The sequence below is a fragment of the Xyrauchen texanus genome, chromosome 12 (assembly GCF_025860055.1).
Source record: "Xyrauchen texanus isolate HMW12.3.18 chromosome 12, RBS_HiC_50CHRs, whole genome shotgun sequence".
Lineage (NCBI taxonomy): Eukaryota > Metazoa > Chordata > Actinopteri > Cypriniformes > Catostomidae > Xyrauchen > Xyrauchen texanus.
In genome coordinates, this window is record NC_068287.1 from 37,318,949 (window position 1) to 37,338,227 (window position 19,279).

The 19,279-nt window shown below is 35.9% G+C and overlaps 2 protein-coding genes across 7 annotated transcripts in view; one reads left to right on the forward strand and one right to left on the reverse strand.

The window, feature by feature from the left end:
• ifnphi1 (interferon phi 1) overlaps window positions 1–327 on the reverse strand; it is a 44,154-nt gene extending 43,827 nt beyond the window's left edge. For 2 of the 4 annotated variants that reach the window (XM_052139078.1, XM_052139083.1), the window contains exon 1: window positions 253–327. The gene's annotated coding sequence lies outside the window, so the exon portion shown is untranslated. Of the gene's footprint in view, window positions 1–213 lie in introns of all 4 variants that reach the window. The other 2 variants (XM_052139082.1, XM_052139088.1) reach the window with 1 other exon arrangement.
• Window positions 328–6,093: 5,766 nt separating this feature from the next.
• On the forward strand, window positions 6,094–9,082 carry LOC127653245 (interferon a3-like). 3 transcript variants are annotated; one of them, XM_052139864.1, is made up of 6 exons: window positions 6,094–6,168; window positions 6,669–6,746; window positions 7,015–7,083; window positions 7,294–7,449; window positions 7,585–7,677; window positions 8,760–9,082. In XM_052139864.1, the coding sequence occupies exons 2-6, from the start codon at window positions 6,708–6,710 to the stop codon at window positions 8,862–8,864; spliced, it is 462 nt and encodes a 153-aa protein (XP_051995824.1). In that variant the 5' UTR covers window positions 6,094–6,168; window positions 6,669–6,707; the 3' UTR covers window positions 8,865–9,082. The 3 variants fall into 3 exon arrangements, with proteins under 3 accessions (XP_051995824.1, XP_051995825.1, XP_051995823.1); XM_052139865.1 differs by having other exon boundaries at window positions 6,124–6,207; XM_052139863.1 differs by lacking the exon at window positions 6,094–6,168 and having other exon boundaries at window positions 6,603–6,746.
• Window positions 9,083–19,279: the final 10,197 nt, after the last annotated feature.

A 19,279-nucleotide genomic window follows, 5' to 3' on the forward strand; every position in this document is an offset into this window, starting at 1 on the left:
GAGAGAGTATAGCGAATACCATAAGAAATAACTTCTCTTATCTATGAACTTTTAAATTTACTTGCATATTAAAAATGATCAAAAGCACTTTTAGAAAATTTAGTTTTAGAGCTCTTTAATTCACTTTAGTTTACAAGACCGCAGTTCAATACAGACACAGTCAGTCCTGGTTAATGCAACGATTTTCCCACGCTAACGGCAACATAAACTTACATATAGGTCAAAGTAATCCCACAGGTCAAGAAGACCTACCTGATTCCAAAGTATTTCAAGGTCGCTGAAGAAGGGGGAAACTCGTTCGTGTTCACAGCAGATTTGGCAGCGGGTAGAAAATTTTTCGGTTTAAATAACGTGTGACGTAGAGCGTTGCGCTTTGTAATGGAACGTGCTGACATCACTCTCATTGGATTTCACCGCACTTTCTCCTGCTGCAGTTCACTGGAATGCCACTGGGAAGGGGTTAATGAATTTCAAAAATCTGGGCAAACTTATTTATTGAGGAATTCTGAATGAAATGACTGTCTGTCATGTAAACACGGAAATACAAATAAAAAAAACCATTGAACTCAAAGTGTCATCATGAAACAAATAAAACAAACACTGCGCTTTAACATCAGCACAGTCAAGTGATCTGTATGACTGTTGGTGGGTCACACAGTGGAACACAGAGGTCAGCTCAGCAGCAGCTATTTTATTATACATAGAATCATCCTCCCGTCTAAAGAAGGATGAGACCAAAATGTTGGTCTGTACAGTTGTGTTGTTAGTTATATGTAGTTTGCTGCTAGCATGCAGCCTGACGTCATACTCCCCCCCGTGCGAAATACCAAACTCCTTCCTACATACATTACAAAACGCTTTGTTAGCATCACGTAAAACTGCAGTAATCCAGGGGTATTTCCCTACCCAGTCCTCCCGATACCTGCAGAGACGTTTTTGCTTTTTAGCTACGTGTTCATCGGGTCCCGGGACACCAGCCTGAGGCTCCATTTCAAGGTTGAATGAATGAATGAATGAAATTCGCGCCTTGCCGCCTACGTAGTCTACGTAGCCTACTGCAGTTCTCTACGTTCTTTTACGGTCTATGGTTGCAATGAGCAGCCGACAGGAGCTGGCTGCAGGACGGCAATGAGCAATTTTTAATATTCTATCACACTATAACTACTCGAGAGTCTGCTCTTGAGACTTTGTTCTAATTTTCGGGACAATTAGGGCAGGATTCGGGATTCGGGACAACTGCTTAGATTTCGGGACTGTCCCGAATTTTTCGGGACGTCTGGTCACCCTAAATTGTGATTATTTTAAAAGATTACTTATTTGAACTAGTCCTAGGCCGTTCACCCGATTGGAAACAAACCAGTGCAGAAACATTATATGGATTCCCAAAATGAAACGTTTTCAAATTAATTTCAAATTTGAAATTTATCGTCAAATAGTCTATGTCAAAACGTTCATAATGGTGTGACCACTTTTACTAAACTGGTTATAACTCTAACAGCATTGGATTTTGTCACCAAAATTTGGTACACATGCATGCATGTCCTCTTCTTGGTGGCATTATATTAGAATAAAAAGGGCTAGAAACAAATTATTTTTTAATCTGTCATTCCTTGCATCATGCACAAGAGTTTTGCCCCCTGTCAGAGTTTTGCTCCACCTCTTCGTTTTCCTGATATTTTGGATTGTTGGAAAAAATTCGAAACAAATTCATCCTAGGCCATTTGCCCGACTGGAACTAAACCAGTGCAGAAATATTAAGCAGAGTTCCAATATGAAAAGTTATCAAAGCAATTTTTAAATTCTGATTTATCGCAAAACGTTTGTGGTGGGCATATCCATTTTACCTAAACGGTTATAACTTTTGAACAGATTGAAATATTAACACACTAAATATTGCACACCTTTGCCTCTTGGTGGCGCTATAATAATTACAAAATTAAAAATGGATCTAAATATGGAAATGTTGTTCCGATTGACTTGAAATTTTGCATGCAATGTCTTTGTCCCAGGTGTCATCAAGGTCTATGAAGATAGTGGCATATCTTTAAAAATATGTCCGCTATCGACCAATCAGCTTTCAGCAGCTTTTATGTAGCATTTGTCTATTGGCCCAAGAGGTTTGTGTAAAATTTGAAAAAAATTGGCCACCAGGAGGCACTTTCTTATTTTACATGCGTGTAAATCGTTGTAAATACCGCTGTTTTTCACGAAGAAATACATTATTCACACCATATTGTAGATCTCCTCATTCTGAACAAATTTACCTTAAAGACCATTGGTGTTGAAACAAAACATTCAATAAATACTTAAGATTATTTTAAAAGATGACTTTTTCAAACTAGTCCTAGGCCGCTCACCTAATCGGAAGCAAACCAGTGCAGAGTGATTCTCTGGTGTCCCAAAATGAAATGTTATCAAAGGAATTTGGACATTTTGATTTATTGTCAAACAGTAAGCCAAAATGTTCATAATGGATAAGACCACTTTTATAAAAATGGTTATTATTCTTAAGCAGAATAAGATATTGTTACCAAATTTGGTAAACATATGTTTGGATTAATACTAAGGACACACAAAAGCAGTTGTGCACCTCCACCTCTTGGTGGTGCTATAAATCTAAACACGTAAAAAAAGGATCTAACTTTGGAACAGCTGGGCGATTGACTTTACATTTTATATGCATTGTCTGTGACTAAGGTGCCATCAAGGTTTATACGGACAGTCACATACCTAGAAAACATGGTCGCCATCAACAAAATTAAATTTTAGCAGCTATATGATCTAGTCCTATTCAGTTCACCCGATCTGAACCAAACCAGTGCAGAAAGATTCTCTGGAGTTTCATTATTAAGAATTATCCCAAAAGTTTTAACCTTCGATTGAATTTCGCAATGCTACACCAAAACATTAGCTGTCTGCATTGCCATTTTTACTTAAACAGATATGGATGGATGGACTTGAATGTAATAAGATATTTTCACAAAATTTGAGAAAAGTTTGTATGGGGGTAATTTAGAGGACATATGAAAAATAAAATCATACCTTTACCTCTCAGTGGCGCTAAAACAATTAGGAATGAAAAAAATACCAAATCTGTGTGATACCTCAGAAGATGTTTCTCAAAATTATGGCACTTTAACATTGTTTTAGTTGTTTTCAGGCTATCTAATTAGGTTGGCTTGACTTGTCCTACACCGTTTGGCATAAACCCACAAATTAGCTGTCAATTCAACCAAACTATTTATGACACCTGTGCTATGACGTTTCTATGGGGGTATGGTGCACCCGTGCAAAAAAACTTTCAATTTGCATTGTGACAAATTTTGAGAGATCATATCTCCGGATCAGGTGGACTAGTTTAATACGGTCTACCAAGCAGTTTTGGATAATTACATGAGACTGGGGGTAAGATGTACCCTGGGGGGAAAAACTGGCTCAAAGATGCACCATAGGCATACTATCGCAAGGGTCTCGCCCATGAAAATAATGTTTTTTTTACTACTGTGACAAGACAATTCATTTTGTGGGATCATTTCTCCCAATCAGAATGTCGTAGAGACATAGGGGCAGGCACATTTCACTTGGACTACCAATCGGTCTTTAAGTATCATCTTGGAAATGGCATAGCCACACCCTAGCAACCATTTACGGCACCCTAGTAACCGCCCCCATAGACTTCCATTCAAAATGGCTCAGAAGGATATCTTCCGGCCAGAATGTCGTAGACATTTGGGGATTGGATCTTTTGAGTCAGGTTAGTAATCAGCCAAAAAAAATCTCTCTGCTCATTGGCTTGCCATGCCGTAGCAGCCATTTAGAGCCCCATTGCAACCAGCCCCATTGACTTATATTCAAAATGGCTGATTGTGATCCCTTTGGATCAGAATGTCCTAAAGAAATGACAGTTACCGTGTTTTACTTGGGTGAGAAATCAAACTTCAGGTATCATCATTTAGAGCACCCTAGCGACAAAACCTCATTTGACTAAGGGTAACAAGGAGCCTTTTCAGTGTCACCTTGGTAACTGCCTAGCAACCAAATGGGGTTACCCTAGCAACCATGTAACAAATCACATATCTCTGCACCAGACCATCGGAGAGACATCCGGTTCCTTTCATTTGGCTCAGACAAAACAAATCAAACAAAAAACACATTTTGGGCCAACAATCTTGAATAATTTAGCTTCAAAAGATATGGATTATCTTTATCTTTACATCAACTGGACTCAAATGGATTGAATTTATGCTGTTTTTATATGCTTTTTACAGCTTCAAAATATTGGTACAAAATTTTAAACAAATTTAGTTTAGGAAAGAATCTATTCTGTCAGTTTGCATTATTTGGCATCCACTGGATCATTTCCATCAATTCTGATTATTATGTTTATTTCTTCACATGTGCTTGGACCCCGATTATATTATTGTTATTATTATTGATATTATAAAAAAAAAAAAATTCATTTCACTGATTTCATACAACCATGTCCAATAATAAAACTAGTAGACTTATGGTATTTTCTTTTAAGGAGACCTGAAAAATATAATACACTTAGGGTGAAATCAACTAAAATGGGCAACTTTTTGGTTAATTGTCTAAACACCTATCGAAAAAATTATATATTTTTTGTCCCACATCAATTAATTTGTCAAAGGTCACCCACAAAGACAACCACATCATTATCATGTAAACTGTGCCACCTCATCAGGTTAAATGGACCATAACATTTCAAACTAAACATGAATCAATGAACAATACATTTAATTTTAAAACAAAATTTAAAACAATGAATATGTTTCTTAAACTGTGTAGAAACAAATGTGTAGCATCACAAAATGAAAAGTTAAAGGTTGTTCTCTTAAAAACATTAGAATAAGACTTAGTTATAAAAAGGATATTTGGTACAATCTTTAGAACATTACAATCATAAAATTATGTTAAAAGTTACTCCTTTTATTCTCTCCTCACTCCACTGATGAAATATTTTCCCCTTTTTTACATTTCTTTCTTCTCTATGTACATTCTGTTCCTTTCGTCTCTCTCCCTTTCTGTTCTTACTTCTTGGCATTATATCTGGAAAAATAAAGAGTAGGCTATGGAGTTAGATTGAATATGTCGTATACATGTATGATTTTTTTGATGAGTAATATAAAATATCTTTAAGATGAGCACTAACAAAATACATTAAAATTATATTTGGAAAGTGGCCCATTTGATCTGAAAGTTGGTGGGGCATTTTATTTACCACCTTCAGGTAAAATGGCCACCACATAAAATTGCATTTTCCTTATAAATTAATTTTATTTAATGCAAACCAAACATAGTATTTAAAAAATATGCCCAAAAACTTCAAATTGAACAATTAATATGTCCTGTAACTTGAGTATTATCCACTTACAGAGCTTTTTACTTGAGACAAGGCTGATAGTCGCACCCCCAACCATCTGGTTTTGAAGACAGTCTCACTTTGAAGTCTTGCCCCGCCCACCTCAGCAGCCTTAAACCAACAAATTCACTTTTAACAGATCAAGCACCACTGTGGCAACAGATAACACCGTTTGATTTTTTGTAGGGAGAATTATGAAAGAGCAGACATACTCTAACGTTAAAAGGCCAACCTGGTCTCATAGGAAATACGTAGGCCTACCTCTGCACACTTTTTTGCAGCGCCACAAATATGTACCACTTGGTACGTATTGCTTCAGTTTTGAAACGCAAATGTCCACTGGGGTCGCTAAAGAGTGACGTTGTTTTCTCCATAGGTTTTTTTCCCAAGGCATTTCGTGACATAGTCATGAAATATAATCTATTGATTTGTGTTTGTGAACACAAATTTCCCCTTTTTTTTCGTGTCAATCGGCACAACTTTCAATTTAATATTTTGTGTCTGCACCACATTTTTCTTTCTGCCACTCGGGCGCATTGTTATATTCTCATTTGTCGTTCTTTATTTATGTCGTAATTAATTAGTGGACGCCATTCCAGTGAACTGCAGCAGGAGAAAGTGCGGTGAAATCCAATGAGAGTGATGTCAGCACGTTCCATTACAAAGCGCAACGCTCTACGTCACACGTTATTTAAACCGAAAAATTTTCTACCCGCTGCCAAATCTGCTGTGAACACGAACGAGTTTCCCCCTTCTTCAGCGACCTTGAAATACTTTGGAATCAGGTAGGTCTTCTTGACCTGTGGGATTACTTTGACCTATATGTAAGTTTATGTTGCCGTTAGCGTGGGAAAATCGTTGCATTAACCAGGACTGACTGTGTCTGTATTGAACTGCGGTCTTGTAAACTAAAGTGGATTAAAGAGCTCTAAACCTACATTTTCTAAAAGTACTTTTGATCAATTTTAATATGCAAGTACATTTAAAAGTTCATAGATAAGAGAAGTTATTTATTATGGTATTCGCTATACTCTCTCTTAAGAAAGTAGAAAGTGAAAGTAAAAACGTATGAAAAGACTGTACGGGGAATTCTTCTCTTGTATCAACTAGCCATAGCCTAGCCTCCTTCGTTTTCCCTTTCCATACTCTCGAATATATCCGACTCACTCCACCATGGAGATGAAATATTCTCTTGAGCGACAACGTAGAAAGCTATTGCATGTGTGCAATGATGAAACAATCACAAATGTGGACGTACATGTTTGTTATATTTTTTACTCTGCAGAGTCAATGCAATGCCTGCGAGTGGCTCGGCCGGTACAAGATGATAAGCTCGGAGTCTCTGACCCTGCTTTCCCAAATGGTGAGTAACTTACAATTGACAGCACTGATTTATTTATATTTCAGCAGAAATGTATTGTTCAAGTCTAACCAAGACTGGCTAAATGTGATTTTATTGGTTTTATTTTATTGGTTAGGACTATTTTAAATGATTTGAAATAGGATACAGTGCATGGTCTTTTTTCCTATCGGATGCACTTGACATTAAAACTGCAATGGAAGACATACAGTATGAGATATACTGTTTGTGACATATCAGAAATTACATTTTTACTCTGTCTGTCTTATAGGGTTCAGAACATCCTGTAGGAAATGTGCGATTTCCCGGGGCCCTGTACAAATTGATTGGCAAGGCTAAGGTAAGAAGAATATACTGTAAAGTATCAAATTTATCCAAAAACTAAAAATGTTCCGTAAGACAACTGCTATTTTATTACATGTGAAATGCGAATAATCAGGAGTTAAAAATCCTTTATTTGTTTATAAAGCTTGACTATTTATACATCATGTCAATGTTTACAATCTGTAAGGACCATTGATGTCATGTTTAACACTATGTGCCCTGACAGGTGGAAGACCAGGTGAGGTTTCTTGCCTTGACCTTTGGCCATATCATCCACCTCATGGATGACAGAGAGCACATGAATTCAGTGAAATGGAACCACAAGACCATTGATAATTTTCTAAGTGTCCTGCACAGGCAGTCATCTGAACTAAAAGAATGTGTAAGTCTTGAGTAAAAGTATTACTACATAAATACCTAAAATCACTGCAGCTGGTCTAAAGGCATTATAGTGTCCTGCATGTGTGCATAAAACAGCTAAACTTACGAGCTTGTTACATGTTTGCATTTTGTTTAGGTGTCTCAATACCATAAATCATCACACAAAGAGTCTTACGAGATAAGAATAAACAGGCACTTCAGGGATTTAATGAAAATTCTAAAGAAAAAGGTAAGTTCTCATTTGATTGCTTAATATCACCATAATATGTGAAGTCATTGGCTGTAATTTGGTCCATCTTTCATATTGGAAAAAGTGATCACATAAATCTGTTCAATAAATGAATGACTTGTATTACACAAACTACACAAAACATATTGATGTATACAGTACTGTGCAAAAGTTTTAGGCACTTGTAAAAATCATTGCAAAGTGAGGAATTAGTCAAAAGTAATGCTATATATAGTTTTCATTTATCAATTAACATCATAATAAGTCAGTAAAAACAACAATAAAGAAAAAGCAAAATCAATATTTGGTGTGACAGCCTTTGCCTTCAAAACAGCAATTCTCCTGTACACCTGTGTACACGACGTGACATCTGTTTTTCTAGGTTAGATAGGATTTTCCAAGCTTCTTGTAGAATTTGCCACAGTTCTTCTATCTATATAAGCTGTCTCAGTTACTTCTGTCTCTTCATGTAATCCCAGACTCTGTTATCAGTAAGGGGCTGTGTGGGGGCCATGCTATCTGTTGCAGGGCTCACAGTTCTTCTATTCAATTTTATTTGCAAAAGGAACATTTGGAAGTCTAAAATGTATACTTTATATTGAGACACCAAAGCTGAAGATATAAATAAGCATCTTAAGACAACTCCTGAAACTTCTTAAGTTCCTAAGACTTTTGCCCAATTCTGAATATACAGTATTAATGTAAAGCCAGAGGAGGACTGGCTCCCCCAGCTGAGTCTGGTTCCTCTCTCAAGGCTTTTCTCTCTCTCTCTCTCTCTCTCTCTCTCTCTCTCTCTCTCTCTCTCTCTCTCTCTCTCTCTCTCTCTCTCGCCCTTTTGTATGACCCTAATTGTTTACCCCAGTCATTCCAGACATTGCCAAAACTTTTCACATAATTTCATGATTGTCCGCCACAGGCTTTTGACTTCTCTTGATAAAAAACATAATAGGATTATTTTATTTACTCTTCTGTTATGTGAATGCTACTTTGTAAAAACAAATAATAATGATGGAAAATTTCTTCAACATAAAAAGGAAAGTCATTTTGTACTCATGTAGAGTTGTTTCTCTTGTGTTTTTAAGGAATACAGTGCTCAGGGATGGGAACAGATCCGGAGAGCTGTGAGAAGTCACCTTAATAGGATGGACATCATTGCAAGCCATTTAAAGACCCTGCTGAGATATTAAAAGACAGAACTGGCGACAGGAAGAAAGAACCGCTTGACTTTGTGACAAACAAAAACTTGATGGTGTTTATATAATGGTCTCACTTTTGTATTTAATTTCAATGAATGTAGCACTAATTTGTGCAGAATTGTAACAAAGTTTATCTTATGTGTTCTTTATGAAAACTTGAAAAAATCAGATCTGGTTATATTTCTCACACATATCTGACCAATTAACAAACTGAAACCTATTTATTTTTGCGTTTTGATGAGTGTTGTTCTTTGTGCAACACTCAGATGAAGTTATTATCTTGTTCACTTCTTTTTGAAGAAAAAGCTGCACTTTGGATAAAGTATTCATTCAGTTTCATCCAGTCAGCAATTCAGCTATATACATGATTATCAGGTATTTTAGATATTTTATGTAGGTCCACATATTTATTATTTTTTATTGATCTGTGTTATTTAAATGTGTTTATTTATATATTTATTTATTTGCTGTAAAAGTTTTAAAATGAAAAATGTTTTATACTATTTATAAGATGAAGAAATAAATATTATTTATTGAAACTACGTATTTTTGTCGCGTCACGCTTTTCTCAATGATTTCTTTCAGCTAAAACATGTTGTTCCATATAGTTTACTATACCAGACCACCGACTGCAAACTCAGATGCTTAATATCACTTAATATCACACTTTGTAGTTTCCTTTTTACTGTTTGGATGAAAAATTACGAATGGCACTGCAATGCAATCTTTTGTCACCATGCGAAAATAATGGGCTAGCAAATTGCAATGCTTTGCTTTGATTTGTTTTCCAGTTATCCAAAGAATACTTAACTCCATTGTATTTAGGGGTCCAAGCACCAAAGGTACAAGGCACATATTGAATTTGTTCCAATGTGTCCCCCCACTACTCAGGCGTACAGACAAACATCAGTTGGACACTATTTTTTGCTACGCCCCTCCGTTTACACAATATTTTGGATAAAAAAGAACTCAAAACGAACTCGTCCTATATGTCGTTTGCCCGATCGTAACCAAATCAGTGCAGAAACATCCTAATTCTGAACAACTTTGCCTTAAGTTCCATTATTTAAAAAAAAAAAAAAAAAAAAGATCAATAAATATTTGTGATTATTTCAAAAGATTACTTATTTGAACTAGTCCTAGGCCGTTCACCTGATTGCAACCAAACCAGTGCAGAAAGATTCTCTGGAGTCCCAAAATGAAAAGTTTTCACATTAATTTAAAATTTGTAATTTAGCAACAAACGGTATGTCAAAGCGTTCGTAATGGTGTGGCCACTTTTACTAAATTGGTTATAACTCTGAAAGAATCAGATGTTGTCACCAAATTTGGTTCACATGCAGACAGAGTTTTTCTAAGGACACAAAAACAATTGTACATGTCCTCCTCTTGGTGGCATTATATTAGGGGAAAAAAGGGGGCTAGAAACAAATTATTTTTTATCTGTGATTCCTTTCATCATGCCGAAGTCTTTTGCCCCCTGTCAGAGTTTTGCTCCACCCCTTGGAAAAAATGCTAAACAAACTCATCCTAGGCCATTTGCCCGACTGGAACTAAACCAGTGCAGAAAGATTAAGCAGAGTTCCAAAATGGAAAGTTATCAAAGCAATTTTGAAATTCTGATTTATCGCCAAACGGAACGCAAAAACATTCGTAGTGGGCATGTCCATTTTACTAAAACATTATAACTTTTGAAAGGATTAAAATATTAACACCAAATTTGGTAAATATGTATGGACTTGTTCTGAGGACAAAATATTGCACACCTTTGACTCTTGGTGGAGCTATAATAATTACGAAATTAAAAATGTCTCTAACTATGACAACACGCAACTCTACTTGTTTTTTCAGCCCAACGACACCACAGTGACCGCTCGAATCGCTGTCTGTCTGACAGACATCTCGGCCTGGATGAAGGAACACCACCTGCAACTCAACCCAGCCAAGACCGAACTCCTTGTCTTTCCAGCCAACCCTGCTGTTGAGCACAACATCACCGTGCATCTATGTTCAACTACAGTATCGCCTTCCAAAACGGTCAGAAATCTAGGGGTAACCATCAATAACAAGCTAAATTTCACAGACCACATCTCAAAGACTGCAAGATCATGTAGATTTACACTCTACAATATCAGGAAAATAAGACCTTTCCTCTCTGAACATGCCACACAACTGCTTGTTCAGTCACTTGTCATAACTAGACTGGACTGCTGTAACTCTCTCATTGTAGGCCTTCCTGCATATGCAACTAGACCTCTGCAAATGATCCAGAATGCAGCAGCACGTCTGGTCTTTAATGAACCAAAGAGAACACATGTTACACCACTCTTTGTCTCTCTCCACTGACTGCCGGTTGATGCACATATTAAATTCAAGACTCTGATGCTGACATACAAAACAGTCACTAGGTCTGCTCCAGCATACCTAAAATCATTTATGCAGATCTACACTCCTGCCAGAAGCCTGCGGTCGGCTAAGGAACGTCATCTTCTTGTCTCACTCAAATCTGTTTTGAATGCTATTCTGATGCTAGTGAAACTTTGTAGTATGGCACTTTTCATACAATCGCTTATGCTTTCCTCTTTTGTAAGTCACTTTGGATAAAACCGTCTGCCAAATGAATAAATGTAAATGTAAATGTAAATATAATGTACACTATGGAACTGTTGTTCCGATCGACTTGAAATTTTACATGCACTGTCCATGGTGTCATCAAGATCTATGAAGATAGTCGCATATCTTTAAAAATATGGCAGCTATTGACCAATCAGCTTCCAATCAGGTGGTGCTTTAAATTTAAAAACATTAAAATGGATCTAACTTTGGAACAGCTGGGCCAATTGACTTGAAATTGTGCATGCATTGTCTGTGTCCAAGGTGCCATCGAGGTTTATACGGACAGTCACATACCTAGAAAAACATGGCCGGATTCAACAAAATCATATTTTGGCATCTAATTTATCTAATGCTAGTCAGTTCACCTGATCGGAACCAAACAAGTGCAGAAACATTCTCTGGAGTTCCATTATAAATAATTATCAAAAAAGTTTTAACCTTCGATTCAATGTTGCAAAGCTACACCAAAACATTAGCAGTTTGCATTGCCACTTTAACTTAAACGGTTATGGATGGATGGACTTGAATGTAATTAGTTATTTGGAGGATATATGAAAAACAAATTTCATACCTTTGCCTCTAGGTGGCGCTATTAGGTTGGCTTGACTTGTCCCACACCATTCAGCGAAAAAGCCACGAATTAGCTTTCAAATCAACCAGACAATTTATGACGCCTGTGCAATGACTTTTCTAAGGGGGTATGGTGCACCAGGTGCAAAAAAGTTCCCGAAAAATACCATAGACTGTGCATTGCGACAAACTTTGACAGATCATATCTCCAGATCAGGTGAACTCGTTTAATATGGCCTACCAAGCAGTTTTAGAGCATTACATGAGATTGGGGGTAATCTCATGTAATGCATTTTACCCCTTGGGGTACAATTGTTTTTTTTTACTACTATGAAAAGACAATGAATTTTGTGGGATCATATCTCCCAAGCAGAATATCGTAGAGACATAGGGGCAGGCACATTTCACTCGGACTACCAATCAGTCTTGAAGTATCATCTTGTAAATAGCGTAGCCATGCCCTAGCAACCATTTATTGCACCCTAGCAACCACCCCCTTATACTTCCATTCAAAATGGCTCAGAAGGATATCTTCCGAACAGAATGTCGTAGACACTTAGGGATTGGATCTTTTGAGTCAGGTTAGTAATCAGCCAATAAGAATCTTTCTGCTCACTGGGTAGCCACGCTGTAGCAACCATTTAGAGCACCCTAGCATCCAAACACCAGTGACTTCCATTCAAAAAGGCTGAGAGTGATCTCTATGGATCAGAATGTCCTAAAGAAATGACAGCTGGCTTGTTTTACTTGGGTGAGCAATCAGACTTAATTTATCATCATGGAAACTAATTTACCATGCCCTAGCAACCATTTAGAGCACTCTAGTAACCAAACCTTATTGACTTACATTGGAAACTGCCTAGCAACCAGATGGGTTTACCCCAAGTAACAAATCACATATCTCCGCACCAGAATATCGTAGAGACTTTCGGTTTCATTCATTTGACTCAGAGTAGCAAGGAGACTTGAGTATCACTTTGTTAGCTGTCTCGAAACCAGTTGGGGTTACCCTAGCAACCAAGCAACAAAACATAAATCTCTGCACCAGAACATCGTAGGAAATTCTGATTTCATTAATTTGACTCAGGGTAGGAAGAAGTCTTTTGAGTATCACCTTAGTAACTGCTTGGCAACCAGATGAAGTTATCCTAACAAATCACATAACTCTACCAGAACAATGTAGAGACTTCTGTTTCCATTCATTGTACTTAGGGTAGCAAAAAGCCTTTTCAGTATCACCTTGGTAACTTCCTAGCAACCAGATGGGGTTGCCCTAGCAACCAAGTAACAAATCATGTATCTCTGCACCAGAACATCATAGATATATTTTGTTTCATTCATTTGACTCAAGGTAGCAAGGAGCCTTTTGAGTAGTATCTTAGTAACTGCCTAGCAACCAAATCTGGTTACCCTAGCAACCATGTAATAAATCACATATCTCTGCACCAGACCATCGGAGAGACATCCGGTTCCTTTCATTTGACTCAAACAAAAATCACATTTTGGGCCATAAATCTTGAATAATTTTGCTTCAAAAGATATGGATTCAACCACTGGAGTCATGTGGATTAATTTTATGCTGCCTTTATATGCTTTTTACAGCTTCAACTTTTTGGTACAAAATTTTCAACAAATTTAGTTTAGGAAAGAATCTATTCTGTCAGTTTGCATTATTTGGCATCCACTGGATCATTTCAGTCAATTCTGATTATTATGTTTATTTCTTCACATGTTCCTGTACCCTGATAATTGCCACTTGTGGCTATATTATTATTGTTATTATTATTATTATTATTAATATATTTTTTCACTTATTTTATACAATCATGTCCAATAATAAAACTAGTAGACTTAAGGTCTTTTCTTTAAAGGAGACCTGAAAAATATCCATAGACTTAGGGTGAAATCAACTAAAATGGGCCACTTTTTGGTTAATTGTCTAAACACCTGTCAAATTAAGTGGACATAAAATCAAATAATTTTTTTAAATAATTTTTTTATTCAAGGTCTCCTTCATAATTCTAAATACATAATATGCTAGAAAAAAGTATATATTTTTTGTCCTACATCAATTAATTTGTCAAAGGTCACCCACATAGACAACCACATTATCATGTAAACTGTGCCACCTCATCAGGTTAAATGGACCATTTTTTTTAATTTATTTTTTTTATTTCAGGTCTACTTTATAAATCTAAATACATAATGTGCTAGGAAAAATATATGTTTTCGTTCCACAGCACAAAGACACAAAAAGACAACCACACCATTATCATGTAAACTGTGCCACCTCATCAGGTTAAATGGACCATAACATTTCAAATTAAACATGCCACCTCACTCTTAAAAGTAAATGTAAAAAGTGATTTTCAATTGTTTCTTGCAAGGCCATGAGGTGTAACAAAGAATCCTTTTAATATCAAGAACCGTTTTTTGGCTGTGGGTTGTGGCTTTTCACATGTTGCCAGATGTTTCTATGCACATGCTCCATAAAAAAATATTACAGTCAATTAACAAGTTATATTTATTAAAGTCAACTGTTTAAACAACATTATTTCTTATGTTGACAAAACTTACAAAAATTTAAAGTAGCACAAACACTTACTTTTTAAGTTGAAACAATTAGATTTTTTTCATTGTTATTGCATAATACAAGTAAATTAATCAGTTCATGATTTAAAGCAATATTCACAAGTTCACAAGTCAAGCTAATACAGCATTTGTTGCATAATACTAATTACCACAACAACAAAAAATTAAATAATTTCTACTCGTCCCTCCTTTTCTTAAAAAGGCAAAAAACGAGGTTACAATAAGGCACTTACAATGGAAGTGAATCGGACAAATTTTTTAAGGATTTAAAGGCACAAATGTGAAGCGTATCATTTTAGAAATGCTTTTACATTTACTCTTCTGTTAAAACTCGTGTATTTTTGGGGCTGTAAAGTTGTTTAAATCGTAATTTCAGGAGCAGTTAGAAAGCAGTTAGAATAGGCAAAGGTTCCTGCAGCGTCTTAACTTTGCTGCTCTGTCTTGTCAGTCAGCGCCCGTCTCGCGCTCACGCGAATCAATAAACATTCGAGCGCGTGATTAGCGCGCATTCACCACAAAAGACTTTAAAGACTATGTGGGGAATATGTGTATAAATATGTGTGAACACAAAGCAAATTTACCACTTTAATACAGCTAAACTTTACCACTTTGATACAGCTTTAATACAAAAAATAAATAAAAAAAATCACCCTATTTACAAAATGTTACCCGTCTCTCCATGCGGTTGACACTCCCTAAACCGCGGGGGCTGCGGTGGTGTCCCGTTCGCCTGTGCACAGAAAGACGAGAGAACCTTTGCGTGAGAGTGGGCCGTCTGTTGGTTCTTGCATCGATACCTGTTTGAACTCTCTCGACCACAGCTTTTAGCTCTTGACCTTTTCCAGTGCTGCAAATGTAATCTCCGAATAATACAAATAGTCTAATAATAATAATAATAATAATAATAATAATAATAATAGCCGTACAATATATATTTTATTGTTTATTATTTAGGTCCGTCATGTCTGAGCTTTTCTGGTAGCTGAGTAAATATGATATGCATGTGTGAAATATTAGTAACTTTTTTTAAGTGTAATTTGAATTAATCGCTTTGTAGAAAGTTATCTTATACGACGATAACGGTCATATATTAGAACATTTTTGTTCTATCGCCAAACAAAAATTTAACTTTTGAGCTGTGCTTCCAGATACATTTCAAAACATTTCAGTCTGTTTTAAAGATTTAGCTACACATTTCAGTTGAATGACACATTTTCATCAAACAGAGACAATTTAGAAATTAACTTTCAAAAAATTAACATTCCCAAATTCCCTAAAGTTTAAAGTTGTTATGCATCCCTAATGAATATTGAGTGGAATAATAAAATATCAAACTGAGAGACAGGGTAACTTTTTATTGAGTGTTTATTAATGGTAAACAGTGATGAAATGACAAATGTATCCACATTCCATTTTCTTTTAAACATTGAAATTTAGACATTAATTTGGTCTGTAGGTTACATTCAAAATGTAAACATAGAATTCCTTCACAGTAATATCATTTATATTAAAGCTTTGTAAATATATAAATAACATGCATTCATTTTATCCACAACGACTAACAAATGTGAATATACAAGCACTTAGTAATTCTAAAGACAAATGAATGTGTATCTGCTTAGAGTATAAATTCTTCATTGTAATAGGCATATAGCCTAGTTGTTATGAAACGAATGTGTTTCTAGCTAGCATATGTAGGCGTACTCACATTTTAATAACTTAGAAATTCCTTCCTATTTAATTTAGTTCATTTTTTAAGTTTACTAAATCGATTGCAAATAGGATATAATAATATTAGCGTGTTAATAAATTAACAACACAATTGTTTTTATTACCACGTGTATATTCTATTGAATGTGTCTCTTTCTATAGATTTTGTAAAAGTGGTCCATGACGCCCAAAATCTCATTGCGCACAACCTCCCACGCGCATCTGCTAAAATTCTGTGGGAAAATAAAATGTCACTGTTATTCATTGCTGATATAATAAACAATGAAGATAAAAATACAAGCACACATGTTTCATTATCGCTTTAATCTATTAAATCTCTCACCTGCTGTGTGAGGTAATGATCAAGCTGCTTGAAGTTCTTGGCCAGCGTCTCAAGTTGAGAGCTCATCATCGGTATCTGGACATACAAATTTATTCTGTTAATAACAGTCAAAAATTGTGGACTTTGAAGAGTAGATGTTCCCTCAGCACCAAGTATAAGCAGACTTACGGAACTGTCATAAGATCTTGTTTGCCTGTTGAGGAGCTCCCTCAGATGCAAGAGCTCAGTGTGATTCCAGTGGCTGTGGATTGTGTTCTTCTTGAAGAGCTCAAAGGTGGATTTAAATGATAGCTTCAGCGCTGGACGTATTTCCTGTCCCTTTCCAAAATGAAAAGAAGAGCATTAATTTATTCCCTATCAAACAAACAATGAAGGCAAGAAACATCACGGAGAACGGGTGCATATACTTCTGGAGATCTGGAGTTCAAAAAAACAACAACATTTGAACCAGCAAATCAAGTACTTTGGGTATCACAGTTGTGTCTGAGTATAGGGATGGAATAAAACTATGCAAGAATACATCTCCAGAAGTAGACAGTATTATTATAGTATTAACAGTTATATACACTGCTCTATGTTGATGTGTACCATTTTGGGGAGACTCGAGAATAGATCAAAAGCTGAATTTTCCACTTCGCGTCGACATGCTTTTGGGCCCTGTGAGAAAGAAGGGATGACGATGGTTAGGATGTAACAACATTGTTAATTCAAGAACTTTACTCCAATAAGTGCATTTTGTTGGTATAGGCCTAAATACAGTTGTTTAATGTACCAGAGTATAACAGAGCACTGTGTTGTGTGTGCAATCATTGGACGCAAATGACTAAAACAGACAGACAGACAGACAGACAGACAGACAGACAGACAGATAGACAGATAGACAGATAGACAGATAGATAGATAGATAGATAGACAGATAGACAGATAGACAGATAGATAGATAGATAGATAGATAGATAGACAGATAGACAGATAGATAGATAGATAGATAGATAGACAGATAGACAGATAGACAGACAGATAGACAGATAGACAGATAGACAGACAGATAGACAGATAGACAGATAGACAGATAGATAGACAGATAGACAGATAGATAGACAGATAGACAGATAGACAGATAGACAGACAGACAGACAGATAGACAGATAGACAGATAGATAGATAGATAGATAGATAGATAGACAGATAGATAGATAGATAGATAGATAGATAGATAGATAGATAGATAGATAGATATCTCACCAGTAAATGGAGATGGGTGATTGTTTCTGACAAAACCTTTCTATGCCAGGCAATGGATTCTGCAAATATGGTCGGTAAAAAGATGAGCCACAGAATGTTTCTCATTATGCTTTTGAGTTGACAGCAGTACAGTATCTACTAAACAATCAAACGATATGAACACTCATGACAAAACACTGGTTATATAGTCTAAGCTTCTCCAAAATCAATCACCTTTAAATATTTGCATTCCCTGTAGGTGGACAGTGCGGGAAGCCCAACAAGTCGTGGAATTTTTATAAGGAGAAAATGAAAGGATTTCGTTGTTCTGTTCGTCTTAATGATATTCGTTGTCTCACCTTGAAAGCACCCAAGTGGGAGTGATAGCCTTTTCTTTCAGCAATTCATTTGCATTTCAACAATGGGACTTTCATGCGCACTATGTATGGGCGCCAGGATGAAACGTACACATATAACACATAGGCTACTACAATTATTTAATAGTATATATTAAAAAAAAAAAAAAAAATAAAAAATAATAATAATAATAATAAAAAAAATTAAGAACGTTTTCCATTTTCATGTAAAGCTTAGGTTTCTTCTTTGGACAAAATCTCGCATCAGTGGCATGTTATTTGGCAAACAAACCTCCAATTAATTGATACACCTTTTACTGCACTATTTTATTTTATCATCATGCTTTAAATAATAATAACAACACAATTATAAAGTAAAAGTCTGCACTTCTCAAAAAATAAATAGTTTTTTTTTATTTTTATTTGCAGCAAGTGCATGTATTTTTCTACTTTACCCTTTGTGTTGTTGATGTCATAATACCGGGCGGAGCCTTTTGCTTTCATTTTCCATACGAGCAAGCGCGCTCCCTTAGAATTCATTTAGGAATTTCATCATGCCCATAATAGCTTAGATTATGACGCAATGGAGCTTTCCATAATTTGGTGGGGGGGGGGGAGGGGGATTTGATTTGATCGACTGAGATGCAAAGCGAAACAGAGCACAATTCCCTGTTCGTGTGAATCATGCTGTGCCTAAAGTTTGACACATATCCTTAAAAATACAGTTATTTAAAAATCTGAAGTTGCCTAACGCATAAGCCTTTGTCCATTTAAAAGCAATGTAGTGAACTAAGTTGCCCATATTTCAGTGTATCTTTTTTCTATCTATTGTATTTGTTTTATTTATTGTTCTACTTGTCTTTAAATTCATCCCAAATGCCAGTCACAGTTTCTTATACTAAATCTAGAATACATAAAATGTACAACAAACATCCAAACACAAGGACTAGTTGCTTTTCCAAATAATATATGGTCATAAAGTGTATGATACATTT

Bases quoted from the DNA above. Each gene is read 5' to 3' on its own strand.
- LOC127653245 (XM_052139863.1), top strand. From the start codon at position 6,603: ATGTGTGCAATGATGAAACAATCACAAATGTGGACGTACATGTTTGTT. The intron at 7,450-7,584 runs GTAAGTCTTGAG...CATTTTGTTTAG, and splicing joins CATCTGAACTAAAAGAATGT to GTGTCTCAATACCATAAATC. The intron at 7,678-8,759 runs GTAAGTTCTCAT...TGTGTTTTTAAG, and splicing joins TGAAAATTCTAAAGAAAAAG to GAATACAGTGCTCAGGGATG.